The 22,079-nt window shown below is 46.8% G+C and overlaps 2 protein-coding genes and 2 long non-coding RNA genes across 4 annotated transcripts in view; 2 read left to right on the top strand and 2 right to left on the bottom strand.

Annotated features, from left to right (window-relative positions):
* Window positions 1-25: 25 nt before the first annotated feature.
* LOC138688843 (uncharacterized) lies at window positions 26-3,141 on the bottom strand. The gene is made up of 3 exons (XR_011327648.1): window positions 2,774-3,141; window positions 1,638-1,708; window positions 26-333 (listed from the first exon to the last, which is right to left on the bottom strand). It is a non-coding gene; the product is annotated as an uncharacterized lncRNA (long non-coding RNA).
* A 4,565-nt stretch (window positions 3,142-7,706) lies between these two features.
* On the top strand, window positions 7,707-15,072 carry LOC138688804 (saccharopine dehydrogenase-like oxidoreductase; the record flags this gene model as incomplete). Its single annotated transcript, XM_069801328.1, has 9 exons — window positions 7,707-7,890; window positions 8,144-8,256; window positions 9,246-9,326; window positions 9,797-9,926; window positions 11,157-11,206; window positions 12,852-12,982; window positions 13,520-13,637; window positions 14,800-14,919; window positions 15,016-15,072. Coding segments are annotated over exons 1-9 (891 nt in total), but the record flags the coding sequence as incomplete, so codon positions are not given.
* A 6-nt stretch (window positions 15,073-15,078) lies between these two features.
* LOC138688633 (uncharacterized) lies at window positions 15,079-17,028 on the top strand. Its single transcript, XR_011327519.1, has 2 exons — window positions 15,079-15,659; window positions 16,411-17,028. It is a non-coding gene; the product is annotated as an uncharacterized lncRNA (long non-coding RNA).
* A 1,798-nt stretch (window positions 17,029-18,826) lies between these two features.
* LOC138688775 (protein ELYS-like) overlaps window positions 18,827-22,079 on the bottom strand; it is a 40,575-nt gene continuing 37,322 nt past the window's right edge. The window contains 1 exon segment of the mRNA XM_069801294.1: window positions 18,827-20,581. Within this exon segment, the coding sequence (XP_069657395.1) occupies window positions 18,827-20,581 (1,755 nt within the window).

Here is a 22,079-nt window from a genome sequence, read left to right as displayed (position 1 = left end):
CAGAAGGTGATCAACAAAACACGGTGCCCAGAGCGTGCACAGGAGCCGACCCCGGCGAATCCTCCTCAGCTCCATTCCCACCATACTTCTTCAGTGTTACAGATTACCAAAAATGCCTCCTGATAATGTTTTGGGAAGTCAAAGTCTGCTTGCTATTCATAGCTGTATTTATGCTGAAATACGTACGTGTTCCATCGGCTATTGGTCGCCCTGTGCTCCCGAGCCCAGCCAGTCTGGACAACAGTTTGTTATTTTCAGCCTGCGGTTGGTTCTCTTAGAAGCTTCTCACTGGGACTTGCATTTACCACTGCTTTGTTCCTGACCCGTTCTGTCCTTTTAAATACGAAAATACATAAAAGACACAAAAGAAGCTGTTACCCAGACAATCCCAGCAAACGACAACGTTTCCAATCAAACCTGACTTTGGGGTTTGTTTTGTTTTGCTCTTTTCCCTGTTCGGAAATAGCCCATGTAGCTCTGGAACTTCACAAGCGAACAAGTCTCACAGCCACTTTGCTCCTTCGGTGGAAACATCTGATGCCCTCTCTTGTACCGCTACCAGCAATCACAGCCTGGTTTGGTTTCGCCCCTGCCAGCCCACGAAAACCCTTCTCTTCTCCAGCTAACCCTAACTTGCAGCAATGTAGCCATAGCCGCTCTGCCTCTAGTATGCGGGGCACTATGGGATGGGATACTGCAAAACCACACCTCACCCACTGTAAGTGTGGGTACGGCAGGTAGGCAGGCAAAGGACAACTCCAGCTGCCCCTGCACGGAGCTGGCTCAGGCGTGGGGAGTTTGCTGGTCTGCGTTCATATCGGCACATGAAAGCAGTTCAGCTCTCTGCAGGACTGAACTGCTGCCGGAGACATTAAATCTTCTGCTCCTGACACCTGCGAACAGCCAGGCTGCTGCGGCTACAAGGTCACCGAGCCATCATCCGCTTTGGGATAACGGACTGGGGTGTAAGTGCCTGACCTCTTTTTACGGGAGAGGGAATAAGAAGGCATTAGTGCTGGAGTCCCAGCAAAAGCCTGACTGAAAGGACTGCAAAGAGAGCGGTTTTCAGTCCTGAGGCCCAGGAAGCGCAGGAGGAGAGCAAAGGGGAGCAGAGAGGGAACCTTCTCCTCCAGAAGGAGCTGACGGACTGGGAAAGTGGCCGGGAAAGCAAGCTGCTCCTGGGCAGGAAGGAAGAGCTCTGTGTGGCACTATCGCTGGGATCTGGGATTGGGAAGCAGAGACGACAAATGCCTGGCAGCAGGCATCACTTCTATGTTCTACCTTTCAACCACGGTTGGGCTGTGGGACCCCAAACTACAGCTTAGTTTTAGAGGTGCTGTGTTACTGGGAGAGAAAGGGCAGGAAAGAAGCTCAATTAAGTCACACATATGAGGGAGACCTGGAATCCTCAGGAAATACACTTACCTCTGTCGTACAACTTAGCTGTAAAAACATATGCCGTTTGTTAATAAGGGTAAAGAATAAGCTCTTCGTGTGCCACCCCTGCCTATGGGCAGATTCACCCTTTCTTCCTTCTGAGCTGTCAGTCCCGTTGAACTGGTATCTTCTGTCATTTTGCCCAGCACCTGACCGCAATGTGCACCAAGACCAGAAAGGGAAAACTTATGAAAGCGTACCTTTCAGCATATCGTAAGGTTGACAAAGTTTCTTCGTAACAGATGTCTGCTGGACTCAACGGCCGCAATCTCTAAGCATATGAAAAGTATTAACTGACATTAGATTTTGAAGGAGGCTTTTTAAAATAGTTTTAAACACTACCAAAACACAGACAGGGATTAACGTGGAAAGATAGACCGCTAACTCCTCAAATAGAAAAGGAGAACCCAGGTGTCTTAGCAATCTGGCCATAAATTAACTCTTTCTAACACTTGTGCCAGAAGAGAAATGAGACAGAAAGAAAGATGAGAAGATAGAGGTGGTTTTTGCAAAAATTAATACTGAAGGCGCTCGAGTCCTGCTAACTCTGCCTTAATGCTAGCACCAACGCAAAAAAAAAAAAAAAAAAAAAAAAAAGGCGCAAAACCACTTTGATGGTATTTGTACAAGTAGCAATTGAAGAATCTGTCCTTCAATTTGAATTACGCAAGTTAGCATCTGAAGAAACCCAGGTAAGCTGTTTTGAGAGTATCAGCATTTACAGTCAACCTTTTCACATGTGCACATTTTCTGTTCATATTCTTCCACCTTTCATTTAATTGCACTTCCTTTAAAAAAAATACCTCTTCAAAGACGCTGGAGCATACAGATAATTCACCTGAGACAAGGAAGAACCTAGGGGAGTTTCATCTCATTTAGGAATGCAACCTCTGGTGCACAGCACAAACGATAATCTCAGAAGTCAGGGAAAAAAGGACTTGTTTCATAACGCAGCCTAGTTTTAGGTAGGTAAAGAACGCGGGTTTTATATAAAACAGGTGCTTCTGAGTTTTATAGCTACATTTACCTATCTGTCGATAAATTTTTACAGATATGCAGAAAACTCTTTCAGAAGAAACGGAGGTTGTATCTCTAACGTAGACAGAGATATCTATTTTGTGCCAGCCGCATTTCTGTTCCAAAAACAGAAGTGCTCTCCATTGGAGTAACGCGTTTAGTAGTGGCTAGAAGCTTTTGACCAGCAGAAGGGTTCTCCCCTTTATGTTGCACAGGAAGCAAGCTTAGCTTTTAAACTACACTCACTTTCACCAATGTCAGAGCCGCACAATTCTATTTCAATGGGCAAAGCCGGTTATAAATTCAAGAGTCAATTTACCATGATGGTCCTGCTCTTTCCCCCCTGGGCAGACTGCAGGAGTCTCGTCAGGACCAAGTCCCTGTATGGGATATGCACCGCTCTCTTTCCTGTAGCAACCTCAGCCAGAGCACTAAGGGAAAATAAAGTGAAAAGTAGAAGCATGACTATGAAAAGCAAATCTGGGGGGCCGGCGGCGGGGAAGAGCCTACCAGATTAGAACCTTCCGTATATTCATGCTTAGGCACGTGCTTCAGTATGTTCGTGCTTATGGACGTCTCAGGCTTTATTCATTTAAGTAACTTCATTAGCCAGACGGCAAGGAATCCTGAACGGAGGGAAAACTATTTTTCACCTGCAGGAATTTAATTTTTACTTCACAGGAAAGGATTATTTTTTTTTAAAAAAAGAGGAAGAAAAACACCCGGTGACATTTCCTAACGTGGTTAGACTTAGATTTACCCACCCGCCTTCCTTCAACCTGTCTCCTTCAGATCCTTCAGAGGATTTTTGCCTTTCGCTTCCTGCCAAGTCCGCCAGATTTATAACTGGCTGTTTGGCGATTGCTTCATCGAGAAAAATCTGTTAAGATACGGTATCAACAGCAGGAAAAATCACCAAATCCGTCGCTCAGACATTATGAAGTAAGATACAGAAAACGATACTCTGCGGAAACGCAGAGGAAATAGGTTGCGACAGTTACCGCTCTTGGAACACCTGACCTAGGAAGAATTGCTTTCAATACGAGACCCACGAAGGCGTGCCTCAAAGCAAACGACCGACCGTCTCTCAGGATTAAGCAGCAGACAAAGCCGCTCATCCCCTGCACCCGCAGAAAGGGGGTGCGGAAGCACCGCTGGCTCCCAACCTCCCCCGGCTGCAAAGACGACGTCTCCCTCCCATCCCCGTCCCAGAGGAGCCCAGGACTGGCCCTGCCTGCCAGGGCTGAGCAGCTTTCGGAGCTGCCTGCGCGAGCAGCCGTGGGGAGCTGAGCTCGCTTGTGCTCCAGAGACGGGCCACGCACGTCCGGGCCAGCCGGAGCCCCCTCCTCCTCAACCAGCCCCAGCCCGGGCTCGTCCTGCGTAAGCGGCTCTGCAGACCCCTCTCCAGCTCTGTCGACAGGGGACTTCAGCAAAAACGGTAGTTCTGGCGTCAGTCTCCCGAGGGGAAGCGCTGGGGGAGCGAGCGATGATAGGAGCAAGGCCCGTTGTCCGGAGCAGAGCCGCGAGCAGTCGCCTCCCCCGGCCCGGCTGCTCTGAGGTGGTTCAGCCGCCCGTCGGCAGCAGCACCACGGTCACCCAGCACCCCTCCGCCTGGCCGGGGGCACACACAGCGAGGACAGCAGGATTCGGGCCACGGTGACCCTCTGGGGTCACGTCTTTGCCACCGCCGCGCTGCGGCCTTCCCTCACGCGGGGTCGGGGAGGTGCCGCAGACTGCCCCGCGCTTGTGCCGCGCCCTGCGAGCTTGCTCGCTGCAGGGCTGCTTGTTAGCGCGAGCCCAGGAGTTCTGCAGAGCGCTACCGGGCAAGCAGCAGCTGCCAGAGAGAAACAGGGACCGCAGGTCATTTCGGGACACCAGCGAGGGATTTTCAAAGACCGCCTGTAATATTTGGCACATAGCGGATCTTAGATACGGAGCCAACCTGCAAGCAGGCAGCGGTTTCGGACACCTCTGCCTTCGGCGATCCCCGCTCCGAGAGCAGCACTGGCGGACAGCGTGCACGCGCCAAAAAGGTGGGCTGGCAAGGCTGGCCCTGCAGCCCGGGGTGAGGCAACCCAACAGGCTCTCACCTGCTCGCCGTCGTGGAGGTGCCAATAAACGAGGGTGGGTCTAGGTAAAACAGAGCCACCCTGGGTTTCGTGTCTGCATGGACTTCCACGAGTTCGTCTGACGGTGCATCTAAGAGGACTGAGTTCATTCAGAGTGCTAAACAGCTACACTGAACGGTGGAAACAGTGCCTGCACACTACACCTGTTCGAACTGGATGGTGACGACCCCCTGAGACCGACGGCTGGTGGCATTCATGGTAGTCGTAGCTGCTCTTCTCATCTTATTCCCCTGTCCCATTAACCTCCCCACCTGTGCGTAAATACCACAGGGCACCAGCTTCAAACCGTCCACTTAAAAACCTTGCTGCTGCTCTTCTCTAATCTTGAGCCCACCAGGCTTCCTGGTTTTAGAGCGCCAAAACGTGTTACCAGCACCAGAAAAAAAATTGTTACGCTTAGTAAGGATAGAACAAAAATTAAGATCAACTACGGCGGAGCACGGGGTAGTTGTTCCGGCTTTACCACGGTGAGAAATTCATTCCCGGAGAGTTCCACTTGCCCGGTAAATTTAGTCTACACTGAGAGCTCACATCTGTGGACTTAAGACGTTTGCAACATTCAGGATAAAGGCGTCATTTGCCTCTGCTTCCGTCATCGCCATTAGATAAGGGGTTTCAACAAGCTTATTCCATGCGCCGCTAAAATGAATGAGGTCTGTCTTCCCCTGTGCTCATTTTTTTCCTATTTTTTTCCTGCCCATTGCATCAAACCTGTCTGAAATTGGCCACGTGGCTCCAGACCAATGAGGAGGAAGGTACAGGGGAAAGTAGTTCACGGGCAAGTGGCAAACTGCATAAACCTTAGAAGGACAGCTAAAAACTCAGTGCTCTGACACATACACCATCTTCAAAATCCCCTCCCAGCTCAAGAGAAACAGATTACCCATTTCCAGTTAGCAACGAGTCCCGCCTCTGCCAACGACAGAGACTAACAAGGCGAGGAGCATCGGGGAAAGAGAGCAGATAAAAACGCTAACTTTCTTCTTAACCCCTTTCTTCTTCACCAAGGAGCAAAATACAGAAAGGAGAAAGAAGAAAAGTACTACGAGGGATGAAACAGCTTGGCCAGTGGTACGGCAGAGCAGCCGGGCAGCAAAAAGCAGCAAAAAGGTGCTGCTAGGTCCAGATAGCACCCACACGCTTCAGCCAACGTGCCCAGAAGGGTCATGTTAAGATAGCAGAACGGATGACTTTCCAATTGCAATAAGCAAAAAAAAAAGAAATAAATGCACACAGAAGACTAAGGTTTGTTAATACTGAAACAAAGCGAGTTCATCACCTGTTGGTTAGAAGTTCCCAGCATACTGGAAGTAATCTGTAAAGACGAGAAGTAACTAGAAGGTGACACGTGTTTGGGAAAAAACCCACCAACTTCACAGAGTGTCATCCCGCCGTAAAAATAACACAGGTTACACAGATCAAAACTTGCCTTCATCCCAAACCATTACATAAGCTTACTTCATGCAGTTATTTATCAGATCCACACTGTTTCATCCCCACTCTCTTTCTTCTCCAGCATTTCTTCAACCTACTCTTACGTGCATAATCCTTATCGCCGTCTAGGTAGACGCCATCCTAAGGTACATTTCAATAACGCATTTTACTTAGAAATTAAGTTGTGCAGCATCTAGACAGCTATGCAGAAAATTCAAGAAGGGCAAATGTTAATTTTTGATAGCTGGGCACGGTGGTTCAACCAGTACTTATTTTCGAGGCTGTTTTAAGAAAGAAAAAGCCAATGGTTCTGACTTCTGGATGAACAGCTGCAGCCATACGTATTACCTGCGTAAGGGTACGTGTGACGTGAGAGCACCTGCTACATCACGGCGGTCAGATCGCACGAGGGTCCCCGTGCCAGCAACTGGTGGGACCACGGGTCACGGTTAAGCGTCAGCAACCGAAGTCAGGTCACGGGTGACAGAGGCCCGTCTGTCTGCGGTGTCAGCGAGCGGGGCGGCGAGGGTCTCGGTGCCAGCGGCTGGACGGGGGACCACAGTCATGGGGCGCAGGCGTCCGAGGTGCCAGCAAGGGGAGGGAGCAGGTGATTGTATTTTCCCCTAGCCATAGGTGCACGTGTACATTGCTAGCAGACTTTGGGGTGGGCTAGGCAGCGAGCGGGAGGAAAAGCCCTCTCTGGAGAGACTCGGTGTCTCAGCCGGAGGTGAGCGAGGGAGCCCAGGCTGGGGGCACAGACGGCACCTGGGCTTGAGGCTGCGCTGATCTTCCGGGGCTCTGGAAACGTGGGCGCGCGTGGGAACCCGCAGGGTGACAGCACGCCTCTGGTGTCGCCCGCGAGCTTCAACGGCAACGAGCCGGGGAGGAGGCTTTCGGCGAGGTGCCATAGTGCCAGATGGCGGCTGGCAAAGGCACGGCCCATTCTCTGGCAGCCTGCGTAGCCGGCCGTGGTGTTGTCACGCATGTGCGTGGTGCACGCTCAGCCTCGCTACTGGCCGAACCTGCAAACGGGAAAGCAGCGGCCACATCCACGGGTCTGGCTCAGAGACACCCCCGGGCCTGGGGTGCCCCAGGCCAGGCTCCTGCGGCCCGCAAGGAGGAAGCCCCGGGCGGGCAGAGTTGTACCAGCCCTCCCACCACTTGGCGGGCAGAGTGGTACCAGCCCTCCCACCACTTGGCGGGCAGAGTGGTACCAGCCCTCCCACCACTTGGCGGGCAGAGTGGCACCAGCCCTCCCACCACTTGGCGGGCACTGGCATCAACCGTTAAGCTTCGCAGTACGAAATGCGCTAACTTCAAAAAGAAACCTGTTCCCTACTAGCAAGGCCATGGTTACGCGTTAAAAGTAAAAAGAAAGATCCAGGACACGATTTTTTTCCTCTGCCCGAGAGCTGGCTGTAACGGGAGTAAATCCGCACCAAACAGGGGGTTGCATGTCCACGCTGCTATGGCGAGCGAGATGGGAAGGAATGAGTTTTCACTGCCGTGTGTGTTTCTCACAGGAGCGCACCCTGGACGGCGTCAGAGGAAAAGAGAAACGTGTTCGCAAGTGGCATCCCTGCATCGTTTCTGCTGGCACAGAGCTGGGGAGGCTGGTTCGGGAAAACAAAGTGCTCTTTCTTAAGGGAGGAGTAAATCACAAGCAGCCTCCAGCAACCGGGGTGGTACTTTTGCAGACAGAAGGCACTCCGTCACGGGAGCGAAGCTTTCTGCTTACAGCAGCGCTAGCACCCACCGGACCACAAGCGCAGAAGGCTGCTGATGGCGCGGGAGCATCCAGCAGCTACGAAAGCTGCGCCGCAAAGCCGGGAGAAGCCGCAGGCGGTGCTCGAGCGGGCGGCCGAGAGGCTGGGTACGGGCCGCGGCGGGGGGGGTGGTGTTGGCGCAGCGCCGCCGCCCGGCCCCCGTGCCCCGGCCCCCTCCGCGGGGAGCCGCCGGCGGGCGGCTGTGAAGGGAAGGGCTGAGGCGGCGACGCGGGGCGAGCCCCCCCCCCGCCGTCGGCGTCGGCGTCGGCGTCGGGGCCCGCGCCGGGGAGGTGGCGGCTCGGCCCGGGGCGGGAAGCGAGGCGGCGGGCGGCGGCGGTGACGGCGGTCTCCGGTGCGCAGGGAAGGCGGCGCTCGGGGCGGAGGTCGGCGTGCTGCTGTGCGACGTGGGCGACGCGGCCTCGCTGGCCGCCGTGGCGAGGCAGACCCGGCTGGTGCTCAACTGCGTGGGCCCGGTGAGTGCGGGGACGCGGGCGGTGCTCCCGCGGCGTCCGCCGGGCGCGGCTGCCGGCAGAGCCCGGGCCGGCGTCTGCCCCTCCTCGGCCGGCGCCTGCCCCTCCCTCGGCCGCCGCTCCCCGGCTGCGTGCGGCTGGGCGCCCCGCTGCTCGGGGCGGGGAGAGCTGCGGCGGCGACCGGGAGCCTCTGCGGCTGGGCTGCGGGGTTTCGGGAGCCGTCCGGCTGACAGGGCGCTTTTTGAGAGGGAGCCAGCAGTGCAGCCGTGTCCTGGGGTCGCCTGAAGCTTGCCCAGCACGATTCCTGCTGGTGTAATTCGCGGGCGGTTCTCGCTGAAGGACGGCAGGGTTGGCTGGCGGTTCGGCGGCGGGGGGTTTTTTTTGCTCGTTTTGTGGTTTGGGGGGAGTCTTTCACAGGCAGCGTAAGAAACTGCTTGTAATAGTGGGGAGGAGTTTTGGGTTGGGCCAAAACGGTTTCAGGGGTGCTAGCGCTGAAAAGAAATGGAAATCTGTGGAAAAGAAGCCCATAGAGATGCTCTTCCAAGTTCTTGGCCCCTTTAAAACTTTCAGTGGCGATACTTCCAGCGCCTTTGGAGGGGCTCAAAGTACAAGAGCTGGAAGTTGGGTCACGATGACGTCTTTGAAATTGGGGGTACTTAAGCAGAGAATATGCTGATAACAGGAGCGCAAAAAGCATACCTTGAGATTGGACACATTGAATTGGCCTTGGTGGTCTTACCTTTGGAGAGAAACAGGGTGCGGCAGTCCGTGCAGCAAACGGCATCATCAGTGATGAAGTTTGTTGTGCTGTTCCTTCTCCCGAGCCCCCCAAAACCCACAAGTGCTATTACGTTTCGGCCCCACGTAGCAAAACCAATACCCACCAAGGGCTTACTTCTCTTGTAGGCGGCTCTGTTAGATGAAGCACGCTGGGTGAGCTGTGGTGGGTGGGTTTTATTTTTTGTTACGTGTGGTGGTCTTTCCTTCTACAGTATAGATTCTTTGGAGAGCCTGTGGTAGAAGCTTGTGTTGAAAATGGTGCGAGCTGCATTGACATCTGTGGAGAACCCCAGGTACGTGACCGTAGAAAAATGCTACCTTCTGTCAAAGAGCTGTTAAAGGGGTATTTGTGTAGTATTTTTCTGCGGACGTTGCTGAACGTGAAGACAGCTTTTGCCTCCTGATCTGCTGGTTTAAGATGCATTAATTGTTTTAAAGTGCATTAATGTGTATTAGTTGGACAGCTTTCTTACTTAGAGACAAGAGCCTCTCGGGTTCTCTCTGGAAATCCAAAATGTTTGAGTTCTGCTTCGCGTCTGGGTTGTGGTTCTACATAGGAATTTTGCGCAGGCCACCTTTCTTTGCACTGCTGGGATACTGTCATACCGTAAGACAGGAGTGGCATGTATCTGTCTTAAAGATGCTTGTAAGTGTTTTGAAGTATGTGGGGTGCTGTGATAAGACAGTAAAGCGCTGATGGCTAATATTGGGTGTGGCCGAGTACAGAGTTCTGCTTAAAATGCTTGTTCTGACTGTGTTTTAGTTTCTGGAAGGAATGTACCTGAAATACAACGAAAAAGCTGCGGAAAAGGGAGTGTATGTCATTGGAAGCTGTGGCTTTGACTCTATACCAGCTGATATGGGAGTACTGTACACCAGAGACAAGTTGAAAGGTGACTTACTTAAGTGTGACCTTATGCTGAAAAAGAAATGCAGATCATGCTTTCATCTGGCTTCCCAAAGCAGCAGTGCTTATGTGGAGACTCCTTCAGTCTCTCTTTTTGCCTGCCTTTACCAGCTGATGGGTTTCAACCAAACCTGGTAAATAAAGATTGAAAAGTAAATCATATTCCCATTAGCTTGCAGAAGATTGGAGGATAAATATATTTGAGAAAAGATGCGAGATGATCCCATTCTGTGCAAATAGTACTTGCTCCTAAGCTCAAATGAGGATACTTCGTTCATCAGGTCTGACTTGCAATTGGAAGGGCTGAGAAAAGTATCGGAATGTTTTGCTTTTATGTACCGTTCAAAGAGCTATAAAGTGGGATTGCTTTACGTTGGAGTGTGTCATCAGCTTTCAGTTTAATAAAACTCAATCTGGATCTGATTGAAGGGAGAGGAGAGGCATGGAAATGAGTATCTGGTTGTTCGTGGGGTTATAATTTGATGTCTGATACTTGTTTTGAATAAGGATGTCTTTTATATCTTCCTGTTTGGCCTTTAGGGTATTACCAGCTGTCTATCCAGTTGCTTGCTATATTGAAATTTGCCCCCACAAGTACAGTCTTAACGCTCTCAGAAGGAACTGAGCAAAGCAAAACAAAGCAGAATTTGGAGGAGTTGTTTTGTTTTGCTATTCATCACAACTAAGCATGCTTTGCAAAACACAAGCTATGCTAAAATTAAAGGTTTTAGGATATCTTGTGTGTGTTTTGAGGTTTGGGGGAGGGGGTTGGTGGGGTTTTTTTGTTTGGTTTGGTTTTTTTGTAGTTAAGGTCTAGCAAAATCTGTAAGTCCATCTCAGTTTTCACAGCCTACATCATCCTTAATTTTGAAACTTGGAGGAAAACTGAATATGGCTCTTAATATTCCTTTCCTTTTTTTTTTTTTGTGGATTATTTTTACTATGTCATTAACTAGATAATACAAATGAAAAATGTAGTGAGTAAAGCTAATATTGGTGACCCTTCCTGAAGTACTTTACGCAAGAAGTTTGATACTTGCTAACTAAAACAGCTGTGGAACTTAATCGTAGTTTATTTTACTTTGAGGTAAAGATGTGACTCTGCCTTTTCAACTAACAGTGTCAGTGGCCTGCTGTTTGAGTCTACCAGAGTGTACTCTGGCTTTGTGAACTAATGAACTGTATATGCCAAGTAATGTTTTCTCCTCCCTTAAAGGTACCTTAACTGCTGTTGAAAGTTTCCTGAAGGTGAAATCTGGGCCTGAGGTTAGTTGGTTTACGCCTTCTTGGAAACTGAGAGGTATTTGTGGTGACATCACCGTAGCCCATTAGAATAACTGTTGTTACGTTCATTCAGACCAAGGAACAAGCTGGCAGTTCTTTGGTGATGGCTCCAAGAGCTTTAGGAGCTACCAGAAGTATGCGAGCAAACACGCTTTTGTAAGGTTCATTTGCATAGGCTGTCTACCGAAAGTTTGTTGTGTTAAGCCATTTCAGGAAATAACTTAATTTTGCAGAGATGTCGGAAGGATTCATACATAAGTAAACTGTAACAGATACACAGTGTGTTGCCAGTAATCCTAGTGTTTGGCTGTTTGGTGGGTTGGTTGGTTTGTTTTGTTTGGGGGGTATGTTTCAAGGTACATGTATTAGCATTACATGCATTGAAGTATGTAATAATTGTAATAGGGTGTAATAGATGTAATAATTGTAAGGTCATTGTTTAAATAATGCAACGATGACCCAAACCAAGACAGTGTTGGTGCCCAGCAATTGAACATACTGCTTCTCCTGTCCTGTCCTGAGCACCCATATTGCCAGATGGGGCCCAAGTCATAGCCTGTTCTTATGAGCATTGGGAGGAGTGGAGGAAGTGCATGGATTGGGAGAGTAATATCTGTCTGTTAAAGGACAGGGAACAGTAGTTAATGAGAGTGTATAAACCTGTATGTTGGGTATAAAGGTGGTTTAAGTATGTAGGATAAGTTGTAAGTGTAGGTAAGCAGGGATTTAGTAATGAGAATTAAATACAACGAGGCAGATATATATATATATATATATATATGTATATAAAAAAATATAAAATCTTCTCTGTATTAACTTAGGTGGGACCTGAGCATGACACAAATGGCATGGCGTAAGGGGTGGAGATTGCGTTGGGTCTGGCTGAGATGGAGTTAATTTTCCCCATAGCAGCCCTCATAGTGCTGTGCTCTGTATTGGTGCTAGAAAGGTGCTGCTAACACACCAGTGTTCTGGCTGCTGCTAAGCAGTGCTCGCACAGCATCAAGGCTGTCTCTCCAGTATTTCCCCCCGCCCTCACCCAGTAGCCTGGGGGTGGGCAAGATTCTGGGAGGGGACGCAGCCAGGATAGCTGACCCAAACTGACGAAAGGCGTATTCCATACCATATGATGTCTGCTCAGTGATAAAAGCTAAGAGAAAGGAGGAGGGGTGGGGGGCATGTGTTAGTACAATGTTTGCCTTCTGGAGCAACTGCTCTGTGTCCGGAAGCCCTGCTTCCCGGGAAGTGGCTGGACATCGCCTGCTGATGGGAAGTAGAGAATAAAGCTTTTGTTTTCCTTTGCTTCTGCATGCGGCCTTTGCTTTTGCTTTATTAAACCGCCTTGATCTTGACCTATGAGGGGTTTTTTTTCCATATTATTTTCTCCTCTCCCTGTCCTACTGAGGAGGGAAGTGGTAGAGCGGCTTGGTGGGCACCTGGCATTCAGCCAAGGTCAATCCACCGCATTTCAATGTACTTTTATGCTTGTAATCGTAATACACCTATGTAATAATGTGTAATATATGTAGTAATGTGTAATATATGTAATAATTCTAAGGTCATTATTAAAATAATACATGAAACCTTCAGATACTGAATTAACTACGGTTTCATGGTATGTTGCCAGGGCTCTTGTGCACATGATGGGACCTGGAAGTCAGCTGTTTATGGCCTTGCGGATCAAGACAACCGGAGGAAGCTTCGAAAAAAGGTAGGATATGCCCCTGTTCCAGTAGTTGGTGCAAAACTTAAAAGCAGGTATGAGAAGCGTAAGATGTGAAACACGCTGTCTTCTAACAGCTCCAGTATTTACTAGAGAGGTTGGTAACGTATTGCTAAATACTAAAAAAATGCATTTAGGACTTCAGCGTAATATGAATGGATGGATACTCATCTAGTAGAATTGAAGATAAGTTCAGTTTTACTGATTTGTTCCTATTTTACTGAAAATAAAGAACATGTCCCAGCATTTACTGGGTCTCAAAGTTAACTTGTTCTAAGAGAGTTTTAGACAAACACAAACTTTTGTGTTTGATTTCAGAAGCGATTGGTAGAAGGAAAAAAGAAATGTGAGGGGAGTATTCTTTTGATTATCAAATTCATCCTCGCTGTAGTGTGTGGAATTTTGACTTGAGCCAGGGATAAATTTGGAATGGTTTGCTTTCAGTGGAAAGAGGTGACATCATAGAAATGCTTGAGGAAAAAGCCAGTATTGGTAGGGCTGTCATGATCTGTTGCTTTCAGTATGCGTGAACATTTGAACATTTTTTCTGACTTTCTTTTTTCCATTGGCAGAGGACTTGTGTTTTACAATCAGCAATTCAAAGAGTACTCCATTCGATTCATGGGATCTGATGGTTCCGTTGTGAAACGGTCTCAGTGTTACTTGCACACAGAGTTGCAGGAAACACCTGTAAGTTACTGGTTTTGGTATACTATGTCTTTATTAGCATTTTCAGCGCATCTTTCCTTTATGTGATAACTGTTCTTAGTGCAGATCTGCATAGTAGGGCTTCTGTAGTTAGGTAAATAGTAATGAACTGCGATGTGCTTTTGCTTCTGTAAAGAAGGAGGCTTGTGCTGTTGATCTCCTTTGCAAGCTGTTTGACCTGATGTGGTCCAGGTTCTTCTGGGTGCACGGGCCGGTTTCATACTACTCGATACTCTGCCTGATGAGCTTGCTTATTGCTGCTAGCATAATAGATACGAGAGTCTCTTGCAGGGTTCTTATGCTATCTGGTTTCTGGGCCTGTATTTGTAGGGAATGGAAGCCCTGAGTCACAGAAATATCTGAAAGGTAGGCTTCCTTATTTTTGGGAATGATGAATACGTTAAATTCTGTTCCTGTGCAGAGGCTTTTCTTGTTTTAATCAGTGGAGCTTCTAAAAGCATTGTAATTGTAGCCTGTGCAACTGTAGTCAGGTCAGTATAGTGTAGTAAACGTTCTGATAAAGAATTCGTATGCTGCTCATTTGTATCTGGAGACTTCTTTGATGCTTGGGTCTCTGGTGTGCAGAGTAAAGGCAAGGTGAAGTGGTGGTCGTGTTTAGTTTTTGTTTTCCATGGTTTCCTGAGAGGAGACCAGCACCAACAATGTACAGAACAGCTGTGCAGAATCACAGGCATCAGTTAAAGAGATGAAGGTGAGACAGTGCTCTGAAAATATGCTTGGAAACTACTCATGAGAAAGGCTTCCCATTGCTATTCCAAAATTCTAAAGGAAGGCGTCAGTTTGTCTTAAACTAAAGCAGTAAGAGGAGGAAAGGAAGATCTTGGGAAAGAAGCCTGGAACTGGATACCAAAATGCATCTTTCTTTAAAGTTTTCCACTCTTGTTTACCCTGCTCGCTCCCTCGCCATTCTGTAGTTACACTGTCTTCTCATAATGAATTATAAAGTGAAGCATTATTCAAAGAGTTGTTTAGAACCAAGACAATTGTCTAAGGCCCTATTTAAACAGCTATCTATTGTATCAAACAATTGCATCCTCATTTGGGGGTAGATTCATTTTTACAAATGCACTGATGCAAAAATTTTAATGTAAATTCTACCACTGGAAATATGTTTTTGCCTCAGGTGCAGTATGGCGCTTATGTGAACATAGGTGGTCTTGGCTCTGTTATCAAGCTGATGTTTGCTGGCATTTTATTTCTTCTTCTTGTGAAGTTTAGCTTTGGAAGAAAACTTCTGACAAAAGTAAGTGTTCAGAACACAAAAGAATTAAGTGTTCAGATATTTTTTTTCCCTCTAGTTTACTGTTGTTTGTTTGTTTTTTCCCCTGTTCTTATACAGTACCCAGAATTTTTCTCTGCTGGATTCTTCACAAAGAAAGGACCAACCCAGAAACAGGTAGCTGACTGTTTTCCATCGCAATTACTGAATAGATTTGTTATGATAATGGTGGAATAGTAATCTAGAGTCAGCTGCTTAGTTCCAGAGAAATAATTTCTAAATGCACATTGTGTGTGCCTGTTCAGTTAGCTTTGAATATTTAAATCATCATGCCTTCTGCTATTAGACATCAAAGTATGTGCAACTCATACCAGGAGAAAATGGGTCATGTTGCTGGGTCTGATGTATTTACATGGATGGCTCGCAGCACTCAAATCTGTCAACGGTGATGACAGGGGGAGACTGAGTAGTACAAACCCAGGACTGAAAGCCCTGAGAGAATAAATGGACTTCAGGACAATAACAGTTCCAACAGAGGGGAAGTGATTACAAATTTAGATGAGATTGTACCTTTTAAGCAATAACTCACAATAACTCCTCTCATATTTAGATAGATCATAGTATTTGGCATAATAGATACCTGTATTTACTACTTGTTCTTGCCTTTTTTTTTTTTTGTCAGAGCCTGGCTATGTTGCTACACCAATTGCAATGGTTCAAGCAGCTGTATCTCTTCTGGAGGACGCAGCTTGTCTGCCTAAACGGTAAGTACTTTCCCGTGCAGAACAGCTTGATCTCCCCTAAAGCTACTATATGTGTATGTTTCTCTTGGAAACTGCAGATCTCATAACCCTGTGGATTTTTGTCTTGCCTCACCCAAATGGCTGTGCAAGGGAGATAACTTCACACACTTTGCTTTTGCTTTATTAAACCACCTTGATCTTGACCTATGAGGGGTTTTTTTTCCATATTATTTTCTCCTCTCCCTGTCCTACTGAGGAGGGAAGTGATAGAGCGGCTTGGTGGGCACCTGGCATTCAGCCAAGGTCAATCCACCGCATTTCAATGTACTTTTATGCGTGTAATCGTAATACACCTATGTAGTAATGTGTAATATATGTAATAATTCTAAGGTCATTATTAAAATAATACATGAAACCTTCAGATACCGATTCACAGCCATTTACTCTTCATCTGCCTTTCAATTTGAAAGGATGTAGTCATACGTCTTTAGAAATGCTTTTGCTGCATCTGTTGCATCAATGTCTGGATTTTCAGTTAATGGAATGGTTTCTATTGAGTTTGCTGGCTGCAGAAACGAACCTATGAATATAACCAGCTTGCTAAATTCTGCACACGCTCTCCTGTGGGAGAGAGTGGCTTTTTCTTTCTCAGGCAGTGAAATACATCCTTGACTTAAAAAAAAAAAAAAAAAAAAAAAAGAAAAGAAAAAAAAAAAGGTCTCATTCACTCACTGTACCACTAATGTTTTTCTCTTTTGATTTTCATTAACAGGGGTGGTGTATATTCTCCAGGAGCTGCTTTCTCCAGAACAAAACTGATCGATCGCCTCAACAAACGTGGTGTTGAGTTCTCTGTTATTAGCAAGCCTGAACTCTGAAGTCAAGACATAACTGTATGAACTAACCCCTTTCCTGGGTCTAACTCCAATAAAACTCATTTGGCTGTAAAAGCCTAATCATAAAATAGTTTCACTGTGCTATTGTTTACAGCAGAAACAGAAGAAAAACGGAGTTAAAAGTTACAATACTATTTGCTATAGCGAGCAAGCCCATAAAGGGTATTGAGTTTTAATTCCCAAGCATATTAAATCAGTGACTTATTGGGTACTAGTTCTAGAATTTTCTTTGATCTCTTCTAAGTTTTAAGTTAGTACTTAACGGAACCACTATGGCATCTGCTTCACAATCAGCCACAGCCTTCTTGCTTGGCCCCAGTCTGCAACTATTAAAAGCAGGCAGGCCCTGGATAACAAGTGCCTTAGCAGATGAAACAACTAGTTACTCCTCATGCCTGTTTGGGAGGGGTGCTATTGCTTTGTGATGTTCTTGCTTTCAAAGCCTTAGTGCCCCCAGTGAAATAAAAGAGTAGTTGTTGTTTCTCAGAGCTTAAGGAACAGTTTTGTCTCTTTTTTTCCCCCTGGGTTATTATAGAGACCAGGTGACTCTGTACTGTTGTCATAAGGGATGTTGACTTTCATTCTTACTAGCTTGCCTGTAGTGAGTTGCGCTAAAATAGAAGAGAAAGCACAAAGAGTAGGGTTTGTCAATGAGACCGTGATCAGCAGCACGGCAGCTCTTCTCCCCATGGTGGCCAGCGGTGCCAGTGCTGGGAGGCCTGAGTGGCCCTACAAGCTGGTGGTGTTTCAGGGTTTTTCTGGGTGGGGTGTTTGGTGGTGGTGGTGGTTGTTGGGGTTTTTTTTTGTTGTTGTAGCTAAGGTCTACCAAAACCTGTTAAGTCCCTCTCGGTTTTCACAGTCTACATCCTCCTTTATTTTGAACCTTGGAGGAAAACTGAATATGGCTCTTAATATTATTTTCCTTTTGGTTGATTATTTACATTATGTCATTAACTAGATAAGACAAATGAAAAATGTAATGAGTAAAGCTAATATTGGTGACCCTTACTGAAGTACTTTACCTACGAAATTTTCCTCCTAAAGTTCTGAAAATTACTCTTTTGAGGTAGAAAAATCTCTTCATCTCCCACAGCTGCATCACATTCACCATCTCTATTACCAGGCAAATCCCATGCAACTGTTGCTCTGTAGTATCACAGCTGTATTGAAGATTGAGATCACAACTATTCTGTTCAGGTAGGCAAAGCCAAAAAGATCAGCACCCAGAAGATTGGTCAGTTATGTCCTTACATGAGAAGAGTTTGATGGCAGTGAATGGAAAGACATATACATTCTTGCTTGTGGGCATGCAAGTCAAACTCCACAGAGCCATTGAGCACTTAAATAATGAGATGGTTAAGCTACAAATTGCCTCTCTAAGGGCTTAAGTATATTGAGAAGTCCAATTTTAACTTACTTTGTTCCCTGCAATAAACACGAGTGTATTTCGGAAAGCTATGGGACAATGTGCGTACTGCAGTTAACTTGGAACTAAACTTCCCCTCTTCAAGACTGTTCCCAACGTCCTGCTTCCAAAAGGAGTCTACATACGCTTGTGCTGTTGGTGCTCATAGAAATCGCACACCTACCTCCTCACCTTTCTCTCTCTCTGTGTATTGAAGTTGCAGTCGTAGTATCAAAATACAAGCAATCAGTCATTCACTAAGAATTCACGGTGTAGTCTGGATTTAAACCAAGTGCAACAGCAAAGCACACCACACCAATGACTGCTGTGGGATAAGCCTGCTCTTGGACCTTGCCAGGTCAGAGTCACAGCCAAGGAGTGAGTGACCTGAACGAACAGCCACATCAGTGACCGTAACTTGCATTTTTCCCTCTACCTCACAGATTGGTCATCCACACAGCACAGTGCATTGGAAAATGCATTGTATTTTAGGAACAGCTTTAATTCAAAAGGAACCGTGATACATTTATCTCCAGGCATATCAAAGAGACTCATGATCTTGACTGCTCTGGTGAAAAAAGCATTCCTGGAATGGAAACCTGGAAGTTTTGCATAGAAGACAAAAGTGCAAACGGAATAGGAAGCAAATGCTGTCTTACTACTTGAAATCCTATTCTCTCTTCGTATTTTCAGATTGGCCTAGACTAATAGGTTATAAGCATTGCCTAACAACTCACAAGAAACTATGGACTGGTTTCTGCCTGTAGCTTGGTTTTTTCCCCACCAGAAATCAACACCTAGGCTATTTCTGATTAGTTACATGGGAACCGATGAAATTCCAGCAAATAAATGTATTGCACTGACAACCCTGAGAGTTATCTGCGGCTTTATTGACACACTAGGCATGTTCTTGTAATACGATCCATTACAGATCTTAACATTGCAGCACATTTTGATGGGTTTCACTCAAGCATCATAGGACTGCCACCAGGTCCCTGGGGGAAGGCCTCCTCCTCTGTGCTCTCCTCCAACGCTAATCGTCTCTTTCTGCCCCGACGCCCTGTTCCTACTGTAGTCCTGGGTGTGCTTGATTCCTCGTTTGGCTGGGCAGCTCTTTGCTCAGGAGCATCCGTTTTTTCTAGTTTAGCATGTGGGACTCCTCTTATTCTTCTCTTAGGAGTATCAAGCATTCCCACTTTCCCACCTGCACACGTGTCTTTCTGAGCAGAGAGAGATTCTGTGTCTGCCAGGAGATTTTGTGCCCGCTTCCTGGCCCTCCTTCTTGGAGTGACAGGAAGTTTGAATTCTGTTTGAGGAAGCGATGATTTAGACAGATCAAGGTCAGAATTTTCTGAAACTTCTGATGAACTCATCTTTCTTTTTCTGCCTCTTCTAGTTGCCACCGGTAAAAGGAGTTGGGCACTAGGCCGCACCTCTTGAGCCTTGACAATGTTTTCCATAAATTGTAAATTAACGCTTTTCAGTTTTCTTGCACTTCTGCTGGGACTGACTGACGTTTTTATCTTATGACCAGTGTCAGTCTGGCCAGTTTCTTGACCTCCTGCTGAACTTTTCCCTCCTCTAGTCCTTTGGGAAGTAGCAGAAGCGATAATGCTACCTTCAGCAAGACAAGTTTCCTCATTAGCCTCTCCCAAGAGTTCAGCTGCAGCTTCCTTCGCTCTCCTTAATCTTCTTCTTGGAGTAGCGGCTACGGACTGTGTAGGGAGGGACAATGTTTGTCCATCAGAAAGACTGCTTTCTACTTTTTCTGCAGTACTTGGTTTAGGCTTCCTGCCTCTCCTAGGAGTAACAGGCATCACAAGCGTTTGCTCCTCTTGAGCATTTTCTTCTGTTTGAAGACTAGAAGTCTCAGGTGCTTCTTTCGTTCGCCTGGTACTTCTCCTAGGAGACAGTGCAAACAGACCTGGTTTGCCTGTCTTCAGTAGCTGCTGAGTGCCTGCCGATGGAGTACTTAGACTTCTACTCAGCTGTCCCCTTGCACGTGTTCTAGGAGCGATGCCGTACTCTACTTGACGTACGCTGGTTTCGTCTTCCACTCCTTCTGGCACAGTTCTTAAGGGAGCTTTTGCCTTCTGGAATCCGGTTACCTTTTTACCTATGGTTTCATGAATAGATTGTTCTGCAACTTCCGATGTAAATTCTTTACTTCTTGTGTCTTTGATTGCATCCGGTAAGTTCTCAGCAATAGCTGCCTTAATGGGTTCAGGCACATACGGGAGCGACTCTGCAATATTTTGAGATGCCTGATCACTAGTTACAGTGGACACCGAGTTGGTAACATGTTCTTGGTTTTCAGTATTTCCTAAACTGTTGACAGGTTTTTCCTCTGTTGTTGTGCCAGCTGCTTTAGAAGCATCTACTAATGTAGGGTCTCCCATCTCTGCTTCACCTTCTTCTCCTTCCAAGACGAAAGTAAAATTACACTGAGATAGAAAAAGCTCTCCATCTCCCTCAGCTGCATCACATTCACCATCTCTGTTATCAGGCAAATGACATGCAAACTGTTGCTCTGTAGTATCATAGCTGTACTGAAGATTGCCTGAGGGATGTAGTTCACTATATGGTGATGTTTCAGGTGCTTCTTCTGAGGTTTGTGCCTTAACCGCACCATCTCCAATAACCTAAAGTTAAAAAATGTCTCTTAATGCATTATCAGTTACCAAACAGACTAACTTCGGGCTGAGCTAGATGAAGCTGAGGACAGTGAAATGCTGCTTTTCCTTTCAGATCACCACCAAATGTGAAGTTAGAAACATACAATGTACTCTCTACTACAGAGAAAAGTTTATGCGCTTAAGGGACAGAGAACAGAGTATTCTGTGCATGCAATCACATGCTCCATTTCTGATGCTTCTGTTCATGACTAACGATTTGCCACCACCCGTGAACAAAGTGAGCAGTTTTACAATACAAGCTGTACACCCAGCTGGCAGTAATCATCACATTGCAGTACTTTCCGGACTGACTACAAATCCACACAGAGTGACCGACTCTGCATCTAACGGGGCAAAGTACAACGATGTCCCCCAAGCTTAAAGTTTTGGTCATCATAGTTGTCACCGCAACACTTAGTCAAACTGGCCAGGTATCGCATCGCACAACTCAACACCGCACTTTAAGGAATCACTTGGATTGCAGGAGACAACACGTAGATTCTAAATACCTCCATCTCAGCCTTTGTAGCTCCCCATACTGAGCAATTATTCTCTCCTGCTAGAGCCACATGAGACACTCAAGCTTTTATGCTGAGAACAAAAGTAGTCTCTGTTATGTATTTCAAGTGACTCGGGTGGCCAAGGTAATTTAATCAACGCGTGAAGACCTTTGCCCAACCCTCTAAGTTATAGCCTCTAAGTGCTAGCCAAAGAGGGCAGAAGGAGGAAGCCACTCAGCGGGAGTCTCCATAGAAGCTGCTTATTTTCTTGCCTCCTGCCTTGTCAAAAGTTGCTAAAGCATCATCTTTTATCGTATTCTTAAACAGTTGTTCAACCCTAAACAAGACCTGCACGACATGCAGGAGACCTCGCACAGGACCATGCTGGTTTCAGCAGCCCAAGGATATGCAAATTTTCAAAGTCCTCAAACACTATTGTAATTAGCCTGGCAGAGAAGGGGAAGATGCGGGAAGATTTCTCCTCCCTAGGCTGGCTCCCCAAGGAGAAAAGGTAAAAAGTGTAATCATTAACAGTCTCCAGGCGATGGCACCCAAAGTACGGAGATGCCCCCATAGGCGGGCTCGCCGAGGAAAAAAGCTAAAAGCTGTAATTACTAATAGTTTCCGATGGATAGCTCCCGAAGTACGAAGGTGACGGCAATACCGAGTACAAATACCAGACTAGTTTCACGACCACCAGCAATTCTACCCTGTCATAAGCCGGCGTTACAAAGTACAACAACAGGGTAACTCCAGCCCGGTTCCCACCGGCCATTAACAGCACGGCAGGGAGCACAGACTGCAAGCGAGGTATTAGCGCAAATTTGAGAACAAGTGCATGTAGTTGCGCAACACGCATCTAGCAACATGCCACGCTTCAAAGCTAAATTCGAGAAATACTAGTCATAGAATCATAGAATCGTAGAATCACTTAGGTTGGAAAAGACCTTCAAGATCATCGAGTC

This window comes from Haliaeetus albicilla, chromosome 13 (assembly GCF_947461875.1).
Source record: "Haliaeetus albicilla chromosome 13, bHalAlb1.1, whole genome shotgun sequence".
Lineage (NCBI taxonomy): Eukaryota > Metazoa > Chordata > Aves > Accipitriformes > Accipitridae > Haliaeetus > Haliaeetus albicilla.
Note: the sequence above shows the minus strand (reverse complement) of the source record. Positions and strands in the feature narration are given on the sequence as shown.